Source organism: Tursiops truncatus, chromosome 4 (genome assembly GCF_011762595.2).
Source record: "Tursiops truncatus isolate mTurTru1 chromosome 4, mTurTru1.mat.Y, whole genome shotgun sequence".
Taxonomy (NCBI): Eukaryota; Metazoa; Chordata; class Mammalia; order Artiodactyla; family Delphinidae; genus Tursiops; species Tursiops truncatus.
The window spans coordinates 98,370,000-98,391,112 of NC_047037.1; the positions used below are offsets into that span (position 1 = coordinate 98,370,000).

Consider the following 21,113-nt stretch of genomic DNA (forward strand, 5'->3'; position numbering starts at 1 on the left):
ACAATCTAAATAAACCATCAGGTTGGTGCAGAGTCAGGACAGCATGACCATGGAGGGGCTGAGCTACCTCTCCAGCTTTGCAGGTTCTTTTTAGACAGGCAGGGATGTCTCAGTTATAAAACCTAGGCAAGGTTTCAATAAACTATACCTCAATATATATTAATCTAATGAATTTCACAGTTGAAAAGCATTAACTTGGCCCCCATTACCACCACAGATCAGAGATGTGGCATAATACAGGGATTAAACAGAACAAAACAAAACTTGTCACTGAGGGCAGCTGGCTGTGCATTAAGTGGCATTCTGGGAGCCATCTGTGGCCTAGGAAAACCTTCAGACAGCCTTCACTAGTCCTTACTCCATGTACCAATTCTCTGTCAGAGAATCCAGAACAGTGAGAGGAGGTACATAATAAACTAAAGAGAAGCAATAAGAATGTTACGGTAAAATGGCAGCAGTTTTCTACAAAAGAGTGAAATAAGCTCGTGAGAAATTTCCAGAAGTGAGTCAGTAACTATCGGTTCCACTTAGAAATGTAAAGAAAAGAAATGTATAAAAAAGCGGTAAGGGAGTTCCCTGGTGGTGCAGTGGTTAAGAATCCACCTGCCAATGCAGGGGACACGGGTTCGATCCCTGGGTCCAGGAAGATCCCACAACTACTGAGCCTGCACGCCGAGAGCCCATGCTCCGCAACAAGAGAAGCTACTGCAATGAGAAGCACGTGCACCGCAAGGAAGGGTGGCCCCCGCTCGCCACAACTGGAAAAAGCCCACACGCAACAATGAAGACCCAACGCAGCCAAAAATAAATAAATTTATTATTAAAAAAACTGCTGTGAAAGTCCTAACTTTCACAGGGATGTAGAATTCAGTTCAGAGTTAGTTAAGTGGTAAAGGATATACTGGAATATAATATAGGGATTATTATGCTTAGAGAGAGTAAAGCAATTTATGTTTAATAAACGTCAAACCATGTGAAATGCTTTGCAGAAGAAAGTTTAAACTGCTGTACACGTGAATGATACAGAAACCACTTATTATAATAGTTAACTCAGTTTTCAAATCAACTTATAGTCTCAGCTTTGTCTTTCATTATCCCCAAGATAGTTTAACAAGGAGAGTTGATTATCACACAATTTCAAAGTCATAAGACATAAAAATAGGCATCTTTATATTAATCACTGAGAGCAATGTGTGTTCTTTCAGATGACTTTTGGTACCTAAACACCAAAGGTACAGGAGGAGGGGCAGGCTGACAGCCACTCTCAGAAACGGCCTGAGATGTAGATTTTCTAGGAAGCATTAGAGCTTCAGCTTCAGGGCCCCTCCCTTGCAGGCCACTTACCATTTCTGTTCTGAATAAATTTGCAAGTTCATACCTAATGAAGTTCATACCCATCATTTTTTATTTCTTTTCTTAGAGTCATCTCCCTAGATTGTAAAAGTGCAGGCCCTGCAAGACCTGGATCCACCCTGACTGACATCCTGAATGAACAGCAACGCTGGTAGGTGGGCTGGGTCAGCCAGGACATCCAGCCTGAAAATAACTGCCTTGGAGCAAACAGCTCTAGAATAAACAAGATGTCAAATCAAAATACAAAAAAACCCTATTAGTTTTAGTCACTTGTCATAAGCAGGCAATGGTCTCAACCAGTCAAAGCGGCTGGTTTAATTAGGTTTCTTCTGAAAGGAAAGTGGGCTCAAATTGCTACGGTCATCTGGTCCACCTTCTCTAGGACACATGTTCTGAACACGTGGCAGCCCTTCTCTCGCAGCAGGCTCTTCTCCCAGACCACTGCCTGCTACTTCATACTGGACACAGTCCACTGTCTTCTCTTATTTGAGAGAAACTACTATTATTACATGGAGAGAGAAAAGAAGGAGTAAGAGTACCATCAGACCAAGTAACAGCAGCTGTGGGGGAATAAAAAGCAACCGTGCAACTCTGTCCTACAAGAGTGACTGAAGCAGGCCAGGCCCTTGTCCCATACTTACAGTCCACTTTTTACCCACACAGACTGGGTGTAGAAGTGCAGGTCCTTGTTCAGAACAGAGTTCACAGCCTCTTCTAGATGTAACTCTCTCCCCTCACAATGTTCCAGAGCAAAAAGGCTAATGGAGGGTTCTTCGAAAACCTAACAGCACAGAAAAGAGAAAACATCACCATACACAGTGGCCACACCTCAGTGACATCCCAGTTAGAACGCAGGGTACCCTGGATCCACGGTTTCATATGCAGTTTACTGCTCTACCCTCTAATGGCCTTACAGTCAAAGCTGCAGTGGTGAGACTAGATTCCATAAATAATTTTTATTCAATTTTTTTGTAAATAATTGAAGCTTGAAAAAAGGAGTCTCGCTGTCGTAATAAAAATGGAGACCTGGTTCCAATCACATATTAAGGTCTGGTTGTGCTGTAATACAGACCGCATTTTTGGTCCTGCCAATGCTTTTAGCTGGCCATAGAATAAACATAGAATGGAACAGAACTCGCATTTCCCAGGAGGTCACAGGAGCAGTCACTGAGAATACAAGACTTCTTGGCTCTAGGCTCTTAAGTATTCCCCCAACCCTCACGTCAGACAAGAATAGAATCAACTTTGCTCTTTCTCATTCATTGGTATATACAAGACACCATGTTAGGCAACTTCAGGGGGATGAGAAATCAAAACAAGTCACCATCCTTATGTCTGGGGCATTACTAACTAGAAGCTAAACTAGAAGAATTGCACGGATATCGGCATGTAATCCAGGGCAGAGAAGGATATGCCCTATGAAAGTACCCAGGGGAAGCCCAGACTCTTTCTAGCAGAAAGGTGCAGGAATCAAGGAAGCTTCACAGACACGGTGGTGTAGGAGCTCAGTCTCCAAAGATGCCACGGATCTGGAGAGGCCTACGGAGAATAAAGGGAAGGCACTCTGTGCAAAGAAGGGAGACAGAAAGGCACGGGCCACGTTAGGGAAACAGCAGGTAGACGTATGTAGCTAGAACACAGAGTCCAACAAGAAACAGTGCCGAGCGCTCCCACTGTTTGCTACTGTGTATTGAGTTGCCTGCTTCTCCTTTACACTGACAGGGCAGAGACAGATGTACTGCCAACAGGGAGTCCTTGAAGGCTTTTGGGCAGAGGAGTAGGAAGGGGCTGAACTATGTGTAAGTTGGTACATGAGAAGCAGAGCACTGGGGACAGGGACTGTGGACGTTCAGAGAACAGTAAATAAACAGTCCAACGACCAGCTCTCACAAGTGACCTGTAGATACACTTGCATAAGAGCAAAATGACTTATCAAAGTGTTATTCCTGGCAGCAGTGTTTGGAATAGCAAAGGATGGAGAATGACTTAAATGTCCATCAAGTGGGCACGGGTTAAGTAAATTGTGGAGGAATTCTATACAGCTGTACAAAAGAATGAGATTGTTACGAAAGATCTCTAAGATATGTTCTTTCGTGGCAAAGACAAAGAGTAGTGCAGAAGAGCACATTTCTTATGCTGCCATTTGTGTAGAGAAGGGAAAATTTATGTACACACACATATAACATGTGCTTTATATGCATTAAAATTTTCCTTAAAAAAATCAATATAAAACTACTCCATGGCGAATATGTCTGTCAGGAAACTAGGATCTGAGAAGATAAAAGGCCCAAGTGGGAGCCAAGTTTTTCCCTGCATGCCTTTTGGTTCCTTTTGGATTTTTGAACCATGGAAATATTTATTCAAAAATTTAAATTGGTAATTATTATGCCTATGTTTGCATGTAAATGTGTTTGCACATATTTTTCTTTAAATGGACTTCAGAAAACTTATCTGGCAACAACATGAGTGAAGAAAAGAAAGAATGCAAGTATCAGTACAGGGGAAGAATCCCCCAGGCCAAAGAAGAAGAGTCAGACCTAAAACAGGAGGTGGTGGTGGTGGGGGGGGGGTGTTGGAAGGTTAGGATTGGCGAATAAGGGATGGCCAGAAAAACTATCGCAGTGATGAGAGAGACCAAGTGAGACAAACAGATGGAATGAGAAAGTGAGAAAAAACATGTGCGAGAGTGGGGCTGGGGGCACGGTGGTACAGAGTCAACCCGTGAACAACAAGGGTTTGAACTGCACAGATCCAATTGTACAGGGATTTTTTTCAATAAATACATCCTACACAGTCTGAGGTTGGTTGAATCCTTGGATGTGGAACCTCGGAAATGGAGGGCCACCAGTAAAGGCACACGCTGATTTTCAAATGTGCGGAGGGTCGGCACCCCTAACCCCCATGTTGTTCAAGAGTCAACACTAATTATAAGAAAATCTGGAGAGGAAATACGCCCCGCAGCTGAGAACTTATATTGAGAACTGGAGGTTTGAAGGTTGAGATAGAGACAGAATAATCCTAGCAGAAATGTCCAATGAACACTGGACCTTCTGATCTGGAGTTCAGGGAGAAGATCGAATGTAGGGATGATAATCTGGGAACTCTCAGAATCTGGGTAATAACTGGAGCCAGTTATGGGTAAGAAAATGGAAATGACAGGAGGACAGAACTGTGCTGACAAACGAAGCGGGTGGTGATCAAAGGCAGGCCTGTGGAGGTGACTGAACTAGGAGAGAGGAGACAAAAGAGGACATATCACAGAAGTAAAGGAGAAAGAAAATTATAAGGAAGAGTTGGCCACAGTATCAAATACTTTTGCGATTTCAAGGAAGAGGGTGACTGCGATGAGGCTGATTGGGTTTGGCGACCAGGGGGCAGCTGGTAACCAATGAGAGAGCTCACTGAGCCACATGCAGGAGATGAGGGGCAGAATCTAGGCTGAAAGGGCTGAGGAATAAGCGGGAAGAGATTGTAGACGGCATACAGGTTATTTTTTAGAGAAGTTTGGTAAAGAGGAGGGAAATCGGCGGCTGGTCCACGTGGCAGGCACGGTGGAAGGTGGCAGCATAACGGGAAGAACCTGAATGATGCAAGACAAGAGGGGTGGTTCTAGGGAAGAAGGTGGAGGTCCAATCCACTGTCCCATCAGTGCAGAACCCCTGACTGGAATCAGTCCATGAGGAAAGGATTGCTTTGAAAAGGATGAAATATGCTACCTTTGAAATACAAGGAAAGATAGAGAAAGAATACCGAGAAATTTCCAGGTTTCTAAAATAGGTAAAACGTGTTGTAATTTTCTCTTTATGTTATGTGGCAAAGGTTGCCTGTGGATCAAGGAAGGTGTGAAGCACTGTCCAACGGAACTTTCTGCAGCGACAGCAATATTGTATATCCGTATCTTCAGTATGGTAGCTGCTAGCCATACGTGGCCATTGAGCATTTGAAATGTGGCTCGTGTGACCAAAGTGAATTTGTTTTATTTAATTTTAATTAAAAAAACTACATGTGGCTAGTGCTATGGTATCAGATAGTGCAGACTGAGGGGTTAGAGGATGCTGGAAAAGAAGGTAAGCGTCACTGTGTGCAGTCAGACAGTAAGCTAAGCATAAAAAGACTGCCCGGGAGCACTGATTTTCCTTCAGTAAACAACATAAACTGGGTCAGGAATGGAAATTCATCTCAAGTCACTGAGGTTCCTGAGTGACTGCAGACCAGATCAGGCTCCTCTTCTGCTATCTGCAAAATAAAAACTGGAAGCATGCCAACAATTTATAGAAGAAGTGTCCTTATAGGAGGGTCGAGAACAGTAGTAGTTTAGAAATGCAGCCAATAGCAGCCTTTAAATTACCCACTAAAACTGGTGACCGAAAATTAGTGGACAGTCAAAATCCACAGATAAGCCCCTGACTTTATTGCTGGACTTTTCCCAACATTCTCACCCTTAAGCTAATGAAGAAACATTTCAGCTTACCTCTACTTGTTGAGTTGCTAATTAGTAAGGAAGGGCAGACAGGCAAGGAGCCTGGACTGGGCTCGTGATCGACCACCAGCAACACTCTCCCCAGTAAAGAGTTTGCTGTGGTAAGAGTGGCACTTACATTACAGGCATTTAACGCTGACATGAGGTAACTCTTTTATATTCCACAGGGAAAAATTAAAATCTTATGTGAGGATATAACTTAAATGCTAAGTGATATTCTAAGAAAATAGGTCCTGTGTACATTTTTCACCTTCCTTTTGTGGAATGTCCACAAAGGTGTTTTTTATTTTTTTCAAAGGCATTTTTTAAAAGACTACCATTATCACTCACATCGCATCAAATTCACTCCCCATTTCAAAGACAATCTAGCAATTCTGGACCTAGAAATTTATCTTACGATAACAATGCAAAATCTGATGGAGGGGATCTCAAAAATTGTTTTAAAAATGATCATGCAGGAAGATTGAGAAAAAAATTGCAGAAAATGACTGAAGATATTTTTACAAGTTTACATAAATCAGTAAGGATCCTCTAAGAGACCCAGTACCTAAATGGGCAAAGAACACAAACCAACAGCATTAACCAAGTAGGAAACATGACTAACAGGGATGGACAGACCTCCCTCCTTTTCATTAACAACAACGAGATATCATCATGTGGTCCCATCTGTCAAACTTTTCATTTGCGAACAACTATTGTTTCTAAGCTTAAAGTCAGTCCGTCTTTAGAGGTTTGAGATATATATTTAACTTGACTTTTCTCTATTTAAATTATTTTTACTTAAATGGTCTTAATTTATAAATACACAGTTGATCCTTGAACATGGGTTTGAACTGTGCAGATCCACCCGAACGTGGATTTTTTCCCAATAAATTTAGTATCTGTATTTTCATTTTACAGTTCTTTAAATTAACTAAGTGTTGGGGAAAGTTTGTGTTCATTAGAGATCACAATATATGGAATCAAAGGAACTGGGTTCGAGTCCTGATTCTATCCAAATTGTTTCACCTTCCTGCCCTTGGGTGAGACATTTATCAATTCCTTTGTCTTGAGGCAGAAATAGCAGTACGTAGATTTTCCACTGCCTATAGGGGGTGGAGACGGGGGGGTTAGCACCCCTAAACCCCTGTGTTGTTCAATGGTCAACTGTACTTAAATTCATAAATGTACTCGATTTATAAATGTACCTAAAGGTTAGGAAGGCAATCATTCAGAAATAAAGAGCACTGAAGAACTATGTTAAAATCTTATTTTTCTGATACATTTTCCAAATATGAAAGTAGGAAGAGTATACATACACTATTAACAGTCTTTAAAACTGAAGATGACAGAGTAATCTGAACTTTCCAAGGACAACAGAAACCACCAGAACTTAATTACAATTTGAGCTCTGCAAATCTCTCGGCCTCAGTCCATGCTAACTTAGAAGACAGCCAACCATTTGGGGCCACAGGCTCTTCTTAGGTGTCAGCAGCAACAGGACATTCCTGCTGGGTGAAGTCTAAGCCATGCAAAGAGGATACAGCCTCTAAAAGGAGGCTGTGGTTAAGAAAGGAAAAGAATACTTAAACTGTATAAATGAAAAGAAAACTTATCACTCCATCAACTAATATTTTAAATGACAGTAATAGTAAGAACTTACATACATGACACTTAATATGTGCTGGGCATCATATATACATACACACACACAAACTATATAGAAGGGATTGTGAATGGATGGATATATATATGTATATATACATGTGTGTATATATACATATACATATATCCCGATTTTTTTAACCGAATTCATTTGGCAACAAAATCTGATCTGAATAAGTAGAAAACTATTTATAATATTTATCCAACTTGTGTAGCCATGATTATATTTTGCTACAGCAACAGAAATGTGTTTAATTATGGGGTGTTGCCCAGAACCTTTCTGGGGTTATTGTCTTATATGCTATCTATGAACCATATTACTGTTTAAAATATGAAAAATTCCAAATCCCAAAATACATTCATGTTAGGAATTGTAGAACTGTATTCATTCCTTTAATCCATGCAACTTTCCTTTGACATGGGTACCATTATTATCCCCACTTTACAGATGAAGAATGAAGGCACAGGTCACACACAGTAAATAAAAGAGCTGGCATTTGAAACCAGACAGAATGGCCTCAGAGGCTGTGTTCTTAACCCCTCCACTATAGTTCTAAAATGTTCTAAGTAATTTTATCATGTAGAATATTTTTGATTGGCATGTGTGACATTATCTGAAGCAGTTGACTTCATGTTGCTCATCTGGGTAATATCTATGACCCCATTCTTACCTATCCCATCAACTTAGCAAGTGTGTCCACCATCTAAATTTGAAGCTCTGAGACCTGGGTACAGGTACTCTGCTAGAAGGATTACATTTATATCAACACATCTTCAATATATATTGGATAAAATGTTTAAATCTAACTACTAATTTTTGACATTTCTTAAAACTATACAGACTTGAATGTGAACTTGAATAGTATTTAACAATGGGGGTGAATTAGTTTCCCTAATCACCAATTGCATGAGTTTGCAAGATGGTAAAGAGAATATATGTACTTTATACATTTTTTTCATTTTTTTTTTATCCATATAGCAAGTCTTTGAGGTGGAATGAAGTCTGTCAAATGGTCTTTTCCTAATTTTAAAGACGAAGCAAATATTGAATTATATTGGTTAGCTCAGTGTCAACATGAGACCAAGACTTCAATCTTTCACTCCAGGGAGTACATAAACTATAACTTGAAAGCACATAGTCAAAAGATTTTTGAAATGGAAATATGTTTGGGTCCTAGAAGCATGGTTTGTGTAATCACACAGAATATCTCTAGTTAGAGTCTGTGTTAGACTAAAAGCGGGGAGTTGGCGGGGGTGGAAGAGAGACCTCTGACAAAAACATAATGAAAGGGAACATCCCGTTCAAACACCACATTTATTGGAGAAAAAGAGGCCATTCTGGAAGTGAGAACAGAGGTGAAAACTACTTGGAAAGTTTATTGACTATTAATACTAAAAACAAAGCATCTGATAAAATTTTGCCTTACTTCTCATTGCTTAGAAGAAAGAAGAAATTATTCAATTTAGCAAACATTTCTGAATTTTTCTTGCACACCAGATAATTTGCCAAGTGCCTGGGATACTTAAACAAGTTCAAACGCTGAGATGGAAGGAAGCTCTTGAGCTCTGACCTCTAACAGGAAGTGTCCAAAACTTCCTTTCATGGTATACAAAGCCCTTCACGTTCTGATCTCCAAAGGGCTTTGCAGCCTCATCTGTCAGAGTAACAAAGTTACTATCATCTCTATTGCTTTTCAGCACTTTACATCCTTATCTGCCTTAACCAGATCTTCACTCTTCCAGGTATTTCCAGTTGCCAAGTCCAGGGGAATTCTTTTGTCCCATATCATCTGTCTCTGACATTTCCACCTTCCACTTTTTCCTGGCTCTTTCCCTTTGGGCAATAAACATGCTCATTTATTTACATACAAAAAAAAAAAAAAAACACATACAGACCTGTACATTAGCATTGTATAGTTCTTTGAGTTTCAAATCACTGCTTGTATGGAAAAGGTGTTGATATTACCTTAGGATAATGTTAGTTGGTTAGACTCTAATATAACATGTTATTTTATTTTAAAAATATCTAGCAAACAGCCACTAAGAACAGCCGTATCTGTACAGCCCAACAATATCACTTCACCCTAATCTTTGCCAAGTGAACCATGGCTAAAAAACTAAGAACAACTAGACTGAATTCAAGGAAAGTAACCATAATGTGCACCTCAAATACCATTCCAATCCAGAGAAATACCAAACAGTGTGCTGGCAAAAACGTATCTGCAGTGATGAAAATCTAATAGAAGGCTCATAAATCTCTAATGAGACTCTAATCTGGAATCTTCTAAGTTTGGCCCATTTAAAACAAAATCACATAAATACTTTCAGTCTTATCAAATCTTGATGTTGCACAACAAATATGAATTCTTGTCTATGAGCTATTATAATATTATTGAGTGTTTTCATGTGCTAAAGGCTTCATATGCACTAGCTCATATAATCCTCATTTTATTCGATGAGAAAGTTGAGGCATAGAGTGGTCAGAAACATGCCCAGGGTCACTCAGCTAACAAGCAATGGTCTGTCAGACTCTCAAACCAAACTCTTCTCCAGTGAACTATAATGCCCCTCATAAGAGCCTCTTTCACTTGGCTTAGAAAATCAGTTTCATCACAGGCCTACCTTTCTAACTGGTCTTCTTCCTTTAAAAAAAAAGTTATAATACATTTCAAAAAAGAATAAATAATATCTAGACGATCATGTATCCAGCACCCAGAAGTAATACATTTGAATTTTACTATATTTATATCAAACTGTATAAACAAGTAAAATCATAACATGTACAGATGAATTTTAATTTTCCCCCCTCCCTAGAAGTAACCACTATGATGAAGTTGTGAATCTTTATACATCCTTTGTTTTTAAATTTCACAGAAATATATCTTACTGTAACATCCTTAGTAACACATGAACCTCAGTTAATATATTATATTTCCTTTTATGATTGTGCTGTACTATAGTTTGTTTCATCCATCAATGCTGCAACAAACATCCTTATTTTTCCCTCATAGCAACTGATACTCCTTCCACTAGCTTTGTACGAATAATCCCACTTCTCTGCCACTAAACTAAACTTTGGTGTTGTCAGATCTTCCAATGTTTGTATCTAAAGTAAGGTAATGCTACCTAATTACTATTTTATTGATAATTTGCATTTACTGGATCACTAGTGAGGTTTAACATCCTTTGTATGTTCTTAGCCATTTTCTCACATTTATGAACTGGCTATTCATAGTCTCTGCTGATTTTTAAAATAGGTTTTTCTTTTTTTTTTCAATTGATTTGAAAGAGTTCTTTTTATATTCTATACATTAAACCTTTGTAGCTTATAAGGGCTGAAAATATATTCTCTAGTCTGTGGCTTACTGTGGTAGGCTCAATAATTAATGTTCCCCCACCACCATCCAAAAAGAGGTCTGCATCCTAATCCTGGAACCTATGAATATGTTAGCTGATATAGTGGAAGGGACTTTGCAAATGTGATTAAGAGTTAAGAATCTAGGGCTTCTCTGGTGGCGCAGTGGTTGGGAGTCCGCCTGCTGATGCAGGTGACACGGGTTCGTGCCCCGGTCCAGGAAGATCCCACGTGCTGCGGAGCAGCTGGGCCCGTGAGCCATGGCTGCCGGGCCTGCGCGTCCGGAGCCTGTGCTCCGCAACGGGAGAGGCCGCAGCGGTGACAGGCCTGCGTATCGCACAAAAAAAAAAAAAAAAGAGTTAAGAATCTAGAGATGGGGATATTTGTCTGGATTATCCAGATAGACCTAATATAATCACATAGGTCCTTATAAGAGGGTCAGAGACAGAGGATAGAGAACAGAAATTGAAGTGATAAACTTTGAAGATGGAAGAGGGCCATGAGCCAAGGAATGCTGGGCACCTCTAGAAGCTGGAAAAGTTAAAGAATCAGATTCGCCCCTAGTGTCTCCCAGAAGGTATGCAGTCTTGCCGACCCCGTAATTTTACCCCAGTAAGACCTATTTTAGACTTCTGACCTCCAGAAATGTAAGATCATTTCTGTTGTTTTCAGCACTAATTTTTTTTTTTTTTTGCGGTACACGGGCCTCTCACTGTTGTGGAGGACAGTAAGTTTAGTGAGCACTCGTCATCTCATATAGATACAAAATGAAATGGGAAAAAATTGTTTTCCTTGTGATGAGAACTCTTAGGATTTACTTTCTTAACAACTTTCATATATAACATATAGCAGTGTTAATTCTATTTATCATATTACAAGTTACATCTTTAGTATTTATTTATCTTATAACTAGAAGTCTGCATCTTTTGACTAACTGCCATCCAGTTCCCCCTCCGCCACCCCTCACCCCGTTAACCACAAATCTGACCTCTTTTTTTTTTGACCTCTTTTTCTATGAGTTCGTTTGTCTGTTTGTTTTTGAAGTATAATTGACCTACAACACCATGTTAGTTCCTGGTGCACAATACAGTAGTTCAATATTTCTATACATTTCAAAACAATCACCGTGAAGTCGAGTTGTCGTCTGTCACCTTACAAAGATATTACGTAATTACTAACTATATGCCCGGCACTGTACATTTCATTCAGGTTTGTTTTTCACATTTAGGTTGCCATTAATCCATCTGGAGTTTATTTTTGGTGTTTGGAATAAAGCAAGATTCAAATGGTATCTTTTTCCATGTAAAGGGCCAACTGTCTTTCATAATAGTCCCACTGAAATGCTATTTCTGTCACCTTCCAAATTCCATTATTCATGAAGGTCAGTTTCTATGCTCTCCTATCCCACTCTTCTATTGGTCTCTCCTTGTACCAATACTCACTACCTTAATTATTACTGATGAATAATGCAATATCTGTATTTGGTAGGGCAAGTGATCCTGCCTATTGTTCTTAAAAATAATCTTGGCTAGTTTGAATCCCTATCTTTGCCAAATTAATTTTAGAAGGAGCTCATCATGTCTTACCACCACCCCTGCAAAAGACAAAAGATTCTGTAAGCATTCTGCCTGAAATTTTATTAATTTGGGGAAGACCAAAATATTTACAATATTGAGTCTTTTCATCTATAAAATCTCTCTCCATCTTTTATGTCCTTCAAGAAAGTTTTAACAATTTTCCTCATAAAGAACTTACTTGCATATGTTAGATTTATTTCTAAGTATCCTATATTTTAATTGCTATTTATCTTGTAATCGGCAACTTTTAAAGATTTCATATTAATCCTAATAACTTGTCTGTGGATATTCTTGACAATTTTGTTTCTTCCTTTATACCTTTTGTGGTTTTAATCTTATTAAAGTGCCTAGGACTCCAAAATAATGTTGAATAGAAGTGGTGATAGTAGAGACCATTGTCTTCTGCCTGAATTTAAAAGGAAATGCTTCAGGTATCTTACTTGGAAGTATGATGTTTACTGTAGGTTTTTGTTGGCCTTCATGTTCAAAATGTACACAGTTGTTACTGCTATTAACTATATATAAGTTCATCTGAAAATTTAAAAGTAACCAAACTCCCCTACACTTTATAAAGTCATTGCTTCCTTTCATCTGTGGCTGGATTTACAGTCATCTATTTATAGCTGTACCCCTCCCTTATTCATTACTCTTGCACAGAATGAATTATTGTCTTGCCAATTCTTATTCTACCTTTTAAGATCATTTATGTCATCACAGTCATAAATTTCATTTGAACTTTTTCTACAATCTCTTGTTACAATGTTTCTTTTGCTTTGCCTGCTTATAGCTACCAGGATTGGATTATACTTCAAAGGAGGCCAACTTTCATGCCAAGCCACCATGGAGACACTAAAGAAGTAATGAGAAGACTGCTGCTCCCATGGAAATGCAACAAAAGCAGGTTACCCCACACACGACTAGACCAATGCTTAAAAAACATTTTACTTAATGTTCCCAACTCACCTCTAGCCCCTCACCAACTGTTCTGGGGACTGTTATTTGGCAAAACTTTATTGAAAGCTAACATACCATCTTATTCCCTCAGACCATGTGAGGCCTAAGACTGGACACATTGCTTTTCATGTCCAATTAGAAATATGCCCAGGATACTTATTCTGTTGAAGTGTAAAGATGTAAAGATGTAAAGATGTAAAATACCTGTAAAAATACCTGTAAAAATACCTGTTCTAACAGTTTCTTTACAGGTGAGTTAACTGAGGTCAAAATAAATTAGGTGATTTGTACAAGGTCACACTAGTGAAAAGCAGAACTGTAAACCATGCTCGCAGCTCCTTTCGCTGTAAAATGACTGCAAATTATGCATCCATGGACCTCTAGAATGTAACATATGTCTGCACAGATAGAAATCAGCCTGGAGCAAACTGTCATTTGCAAGACATACTGATCTTGTATGAAGATGAAGTGTTAGGATTCCTCAATATTATACCATTATGACACTTTAGCACTAAAAGTCCCAGCATGTCTGGGAATGCCAACTACAAGCAACACCCTCATAATTCTGCAGTTTTAACTAATAAAAGCAAAAATAAAAAAATTTAGCTCATATATATGTAAAGTTAACTCAGCTGGATGTAACATTTCCCACAATGAATCCAGAATCACACTGGATTGTGGCATAGGCAGTAGTATTAACCAATCTATAGAAAAAGGCGTATCAGTTCCTAAGTGGGAACACAGTAGGGGGACAGGGGCTGTGAAAGTAATCAGAGAAGCAGGATAGATACAGTGTGTCTAGAATTTTCCAAGGAACGGAGACACAGAATTTGGAGAATACAAACAACTGGGGAGGTGGGGTGGTGGAGTCTCTTTTGTGGGGAATATTAGCCTAGGTAAACTACTCATCTACCTAATTTTATCCAAATATTAAAATGTCTGATGACTAATTCCATTTCCTGCGTTCTTCCAGAGAGGCAGAAAAATACCCAGGACAGAATTCTCAAGTATTCTAGTTACTAGAATCCACCTCCTACAAAATTACCAGGTTGGCCTTCTGGTTCACCTATCAATCTCCTAGGTCTGATCAACTCAGGGTTTCAGGGCCACCAGGGTGAAGCATGGTTGACTTCACCAAGGAAATGTTACCTGTTGAGGCTGCCTCCTGGTCAGCTTGCAGATCTTTACTGGGATGCCCAATGTCACCTCATATTCCTTCCATTTCACCACCAAACCTACTGCCTAAACATGGCTTCAACAAAGACCTTTCAGAGATTCAAAACATACCTGGTAAAGGCATTAAGAAAACTTATATGCTCTCCTTACATAAACTGAATACACTCTTTAATCAGTTCTTGAAGTGAAAAGGCTATAGCTCTCAAATCCTTTCCAAGAGGCACCTTCATCTACACTGCCTGGATTCCACAGGACCAAACCAGGGACATGCAACTGCATAATTCAACTTATGTAGAGACGTTTCTTTTCTCTGTCTGTATTTTTACTCCTAATTTTAACTATTTATTTTTGACTTCATGAATGTGGAAGAAATGTAACTCCTCAAACAAAAATAGTAATACCATTCATTTGGAGCACCTAAGTATCTGTCTGCTAGTTTGACCACTAAAAATTGCTAAAAAGTTCCCTTCCCGGTAAATGCAGACTACTTTCCCATGCCTTTTTCAGCCTTATCAATACTTGGAGAGACTGACCAAAACACATTCTTTTTTTTTTTTTTTTAAATCCAGTTTTCCTCCAATAGACAGGAAGCATCGTAGCCACTTAGTCTTTCCAAGTTGGTGTCTAAAGGCCACTAAGAGAGACCGAGCCTCTATTTTTATTCTTGTTCCTCAGCCAAGACTCTATTTTTACCCTGATACCAAGAATACTCTCTCCAGGAATGCCTTGAAATAAGACTACATTGCTGGGACTTCGCTGGTGGTCCAGTGGTAAAGAATGCTCCTTACAATGCAGGGGACATGGGTTCGATCCCTAGTCAGGGAACTAAGATCCCACATGCTGCGGGGTAACTAAGCCCATGAGCCACAACTACTGAGCTCATGCGCCTCAACTAGAGAGCCCACGTGCCGCAAACTACAGAGCCCATGAGCCCTGGAGCCTGTGCGCCACCACCAGAAAGAAGCCCGTGTGCCGCAACAAAGAGCCTGCCTGCCGCAACTAAGACCTGATGCAGCCAAAAATTTAAAAAATTAAAAATAAATAATAAATCTTAAGGAAAAAAAAGACTACATTGCTGAGGTTGGGATCGAAGATCCTGAGTATGATCATCACTCCTGGAGTCAGCTCTGGTTGAAAGATCTGACTGAGTCACTCCTGTCACCATGTTGGGCTTCTAGTCATCATTGTGTAAATCTCAGCTTTGACCAAATGCTCCTAGGGAATCATCATAACTAGACATCTTAAAAATATTCCAGATCCTTACTACTTCCTCTGCAAAGACACTACTAACTAGGGACCCGGAATGAATGTCCCAGAATAGCTATCCTGTTTTTCTCACACTTAAAATTCTGAGTAAATATGATAGAAAGGAGTAAAATTACTTACTCTATAAATGTAAGCCTCCAAGGTGACCCAGATAACTCTGCACACTCTAGGCAGGAAAGCCCTAGTTCCCCCAAAACAAGGTTTGAAATCAATACCAACGGTGTTCCGTGACTTAAAGTAACACTGCAAACCTAAGTAGCAGACAAGCTGTCATGTGACTTATCTAGCAGAATAATAAAATGATCAGGTTATTATTTTTATTAAGCAGCTCTACCAATTACAGTCACGATACTAACAGCTAATACTTATTGAGCGCTCACCATGTGCTAGGCATTTTACAAGCACCATCGCATTTAATATCCCAGTGGCCTTACAAAGTACTACTATCTTTTATAGATGAGGAAACTAAGTAACTTTGTCAATGTCACCCAAAGTTGTTAAAGTATTCATTTAAGCTCAGGGCTATATTACTCTACTTCCTAAATTTTGCATTCTGATGAAAAAAAAAAAACAAAGAAAGAAGAAAAATATCAATCTTGGGAATTCCCTGGTGGTCCAGTGGTTAGGACTCAGTGCTTTCACTGCCGAGGGCCAGGGTTCAATCCCTGGTCAGGGAACTAAGATCCCACAAGCTGCATGGTGCGGCAAAAAAAAAAAAAAAAAATCCATCTTTCATTAGTTGGATTTCATGAGTGAACCTCAATTTTACAATCTTCAAGCAAGTTACTTAAATTTTTATATTTTCCCTGTATTATTTCTTCCAACTTCATGTTATCATTCATGGTAATTAAACTGGACAAGAAAAAGTCTTATAAATATGCATCAGCGAAGTACTTACATAGTCAATGGGCTTGAGGGATTTGACTCTAGATGTTGGGCAGCCACAGGAAGTAAGGTCAGCATACAGCCCTTCTTCTAACACACACTGACGATTAGAAATGTCCTCTTGGTAATACAGGAGCCAGCTGAAAAAACAAGCAGTGGAACATTCAGTCAAAGTGCATCAGTTGGCAGTTTGACTCGTCATCATGCAGTGGGAGCCAGGGTAGGAGTAAGACATAAAACTCCTGGTGCTGGTCAGCAGCGAATACCCAGAGTCGGTTTGGAAAAAAAAAAAAAAAGCTACTACTATCACCTATTGACTGCTTACCATGTGCCAGACTAGGTACTCTGCATGCATTATTTCACCACGTACTCATTACTTTATGAGGTAGAAACAAGTGAAGTAGAAAAGTTAGGTGATTTGCCCAAGATTCCCCCAACTATTAAATAAATTTGAAATAAAACATCTGCTGTAAGCTAAAGACATTAACTTCATTCAGTGCTTTCAAGTATAAAAACCTGGGATCAAATTATAGTAATTATTAAGTACTTTAACAGATTAGAAATTCTTTTTGAGGAAAACAAAAATTTGTATCCTTATTTAATGATGAGTTTGCTTTCAGTCTAGGTTGAGTTAGAAGCTAGACTCCAAAAATCACACAACAGTATTTAAAACCTGTCACCTGCATAGCTGATAGCAAGCGGAGATTTTTAAAAAGAAATGAACCCTTTAGAATCTTCCATAGCAAATTATCTTCAATATAGCACTCATCAAAAGCTTGGCTAAGACATGCCATTTTGGAAAGAAGGGGCACAAGGGAGAAATTAATTGACCGTTACTACTTTAGCTTTGGTGTGTTTAAGTTCTAGCTCTATATTTTAAGATCACCAGAACCATGCTCTAGCTATACAAGGTTAACTTTAGATAACCACAGAAATGCTCTGTGACAAAATTTACTGCCACGTCTCCTACGTAACAAGCATTTTATAGCCAATATTTCCGAAAGGTTTTTCAATGTGCTGGGCATGCAGCTAAGCCCTTACGTGCATTATTTATTTAGTCCTTATAAGAATCCTTTGAGGTAAGTACTGTTATTAGCCCACATTTACACAGGAGGAAACTGAGGTTCAGAGAAATGGTCCAATTTGCTTGAGATTACATAGTGGTGAACTGGGCTCAAATCCTCATCTCTGAAGCATCCCCGGTACTTAAACAATCACCATGGTTCCTGTATTCTTTTATTAAAACTACAGTTTAATAAATTACACATAAATCTAAATAAAATATGTAAATAAAATGTACATTTTGTATGTAGTTGGCCCTCTGTATCTACAGGTTTCCTACCTGCAGATACAGAGGCCCGACTGTCGTCAGCCACTTTATATAAGGGCCTTGAGCATCCACGGATTTTGGTATATATGGGGATTCCTGGAAACAATCCCTCACAGATATCAAGGGACAACTGTGTATATAAATTATATATATATATACACACACACACACACACATTATACTGAAAAATATGTATAAATTATATATATATATATATATTTATAAGTAAATAACATATACATTTCCTACATGAAGCAACACATATGACTAATTTGTCCTAGACTTCAGTGTCTAGGACAAAAACATTCCCCTCCAAAAACAACTTCAGTGCTTCCTTTTATCAGAAAATTTAAACTATATCTTGCAAAATACTTTCTTTTTTCTTAGAGAAGAAAACTCAAATACTAGGAACAAGACTATCTCAGGCCCTTGATATACATATTTCTCACTAAGTTGCAGATCATCTATTTAACTAACCGTGTCCTACTTTATGTGTTTTCACATTGTAAAACTTTCATATCCTTCTTGGAAGTAAGTATAAGAACAGTAACAGATACAGAGAGGTTCAAAGTAGTAAGAGTTATAGGAAATCAGAAAGGGAAAAGACTGTTTTATTTAGGGTTAATCAAGAAGGTTAACAGAGGGAATGAGGATGGACTGAACCTTAAAAACATATATGCAGGTTAGTATTAAGCAGGGTTCACGAACTTACGTACCTGCAGGAGGTCAGGCAGGTAATATAAATGACTAGTGTACCAGATGAAAAAAAAATGGGCAGGGCTTCTCTGGTGGCGCAGTGGTTGAGAGTCCGCCTGTCGATGCGGGGGACACGGGTTTGTGCCCCGGTCCGGGAGGATCCCGCATGCCGCGGAGCGGCTGGGCCTGCGCGTCCGGAGCCTGTGCTCCGCAACGGGAGAGGCCACGACAGTGAGAGGCCCGAGTACCGCAAAAAAAAACAAAACAAAAAAAAAAAAAACAAATTGGCAATATATCCTATGGTACACTGGGGAGCACTTATGCCTCTACTCAACACCAGCTAATTATCACCAAACGTGAATGTTTCCCCAGAGTTTCCAAATCTTCTGATTTTTAAAGGGATGGTGAAAAACAGGTTCTTCTGAAAAATATTCTAAACTTAAGTATTGATACAAAAAACTACTTCTTTTTTTTTTTTTTTTTTTTGCGGTACGCGGGCCTCTCACTGCTGTGGCCTCTCCCGTTGCGGAGCACAGGCTCCGGAGGCACAGGCTCAGCGGCCATGGCTCATGGGCCCCGCTGCTCCGCGGCACGTGGCATCTTCCCGGACCGGGGCACGAACCCGCGTCCCCTGCATCGGCAGGCGGACTCTCAACCACTGCGCCACCAGGGAAGCCCCCAAAAAACCTTTTAAACAGTGTGTAGGCCAACCAAATAACACCTGCTAGATTTACCTGAAACCTACCACGTTTGATACAGAGCGGGGGTTAGCAAACTACAGCATGTAGGCCACATCCACCTCATAGCCAGTTTTCCAACAGTTCACAAGCTAAGACTGATTTTTGCATTTTTAAATGGTTTTAAAAAATTAAAAGAAGATTTTGTGATATGCAAATATTATATACAATTCAAATCTCAACATTCATGAACAGAGTTTCACTGGAACACAGCGATGCTCATTCGTTTATGTATTGCCTATGGCTGCTTTGGTGCTACAGTGGCACTGCTGAGTAGCTGGGACAAAGCCTGTATGGCCCACAAAACTGAAAATATCTACTACCTGGCCCTTTGCAGAAAATGTCTGCTGACCCCTGGTACAGATGGTAAGGAGGAAAACACATAGCTGAGGAAATGCCCAAAGACAGGAGGAAAGGAGGATAGTACAAGGATAAAATGGAGTATGGATATGGAAAATGAGACTCATCGATGGTAAATCCTGGAAAAGGAAGAGTTTGAACTTGATCTGACTGGTATTAGAGAATGAGTGGGATTTAAAGAAGAGTAGTAAAATATTAAGCTGGACTTTGGGACAAATAACTGGGCTATGATTGGTTTGTGGTAAACACTGGAAATAAGATGACACTGGGGGACTTCCCTTGTGGCGCAGTGGTTAAGAATCTGCCTGCCAATTCAGGGGACAAGGGTTCAAGCCCTGGTCCAGGAAGATCCCACGTGCCGCGGAGCAACTAAGCCCGTGCGCCACAACTACTGAGCCTGTGCTCTAGAGCCCATGAGCACAACTACTGAAGTCCGTGTGCCACAACTACTGAATCCTGCGTCCCTAGAGCCTGTGCTCCGCAACAGGAGAAGCCACTCCAATGAGAAGCCCGCGCACCACAACAAAGAGTAGCCCCCGCTTGCCACAACTAGAGAAAGCCCGCACACAGCAACGAAGACCCAATGCAGCCAAAAAATTAATTAATTAATTAAAAAACAAAAAGATGACACTGGAGTGTGGCTCATTAGGGGACTGAAATTCCTCAAGTGGAAGATAGGACCCCTCTACCAGTTCAAGAGAAACGGAGGAGAACGGATGAATCCAATATATTTTGAAGGGAGAAGAGAGACTTTGATGAGTTATTAGGTAGATACTTGACATACAGAGATGCCACTGTAAAGATACATACACTTAAAAGTGGCTAAAATGATAAATTTCATGTTATACATATTGTACCACAATAAAAAATGATACATAGAATATATGTCCTAGAGGGGTGGAATAGGGAGGGTGGGAGGGAGGGAGACGCAACAGGGAGGAGATACGGGAACATGTGTATATGTATAACTTATTCAGTTTGTTATAAAGCGGAAACTAGCACACCATTGTAAAGCAATTATACTCCAATAAAGATGTTAAAAAAAAAAGGAATATATGTTAGAATATAAGTTGAGAATCACATACAGTCTCATATACATGTGAGAAAGGTCCAGTACGTTGCCACAGTTGGAAGAACACAGGAAAAAAAAAAAAAAAAAAACGGCCCAACAATCCTGGGTCTGACATTTGGTGTGTGACCTTGGGAAACTAACTCTGAATCAGGGCTCCTCATCTGTGAAATGGGGACAATGAATACTTTAAACAAACAAAAAGTTTTTTATTTTTTTTTTTAAATTTAG

At 39.6% G+C, this 21,113-nt stretch overlaps 1 protein-coding gene and 1 long non-coding RNA gene across 4 annotated transcripts in view; one reads left to right on the forward strand and one right to left on the reverse strand.

Annotated features, from left to right (window-relative positions):
* LOC109547834 (uncharacterized) overlaps positions 1 to 16,708 on the forward strand; it is a 28,193-nt gene extending 11,485 nt beyond the window's left edge. Inside the window, exons 3-4 of the long non-coding RNA XR_004526434.2 lie at positions 1,421 to 1,504; positions 13,197 to 16,708. This is a non-coding gene — a long non-coding RNA (uncharacterized lncRNA). The remainder of the gene's footprint in view (positions 1 to 1,420; positions 1,505 to 13,196) is intronic.
* Positions 1 to 21,113, reverse strand: part of CRYBG3 (crystallin beta-gamma domain containing 3) — a 114,847-nt gene that overhangs the window by 15,594 nt on the left and 78,140 nt on the right. For all 3 annotated transcript variants that reach the window (XR_002173763.3, XM_033855921.2, XM_019922388.3), the window contains 2 exons: positions 16,704 to 16,830; positions 1,995 to 2,134 (listed from right to left, as the gene is read on the reverse strand). Coding sequence is in view for 2 of the 3 variants with exons in the window: in XM_033855921.2 (XP_033711812.1) it covers positions 1,995 to 2,134; positions 16,704 to 16,830 (267 nt within the window). In the remaining variant the exon portion in view is untranslated. The remainder of the gene's footprint in view (positions 1 to 1,994; positions 2,135 to 16,703; positions 16,831 to 21,113) is intronic.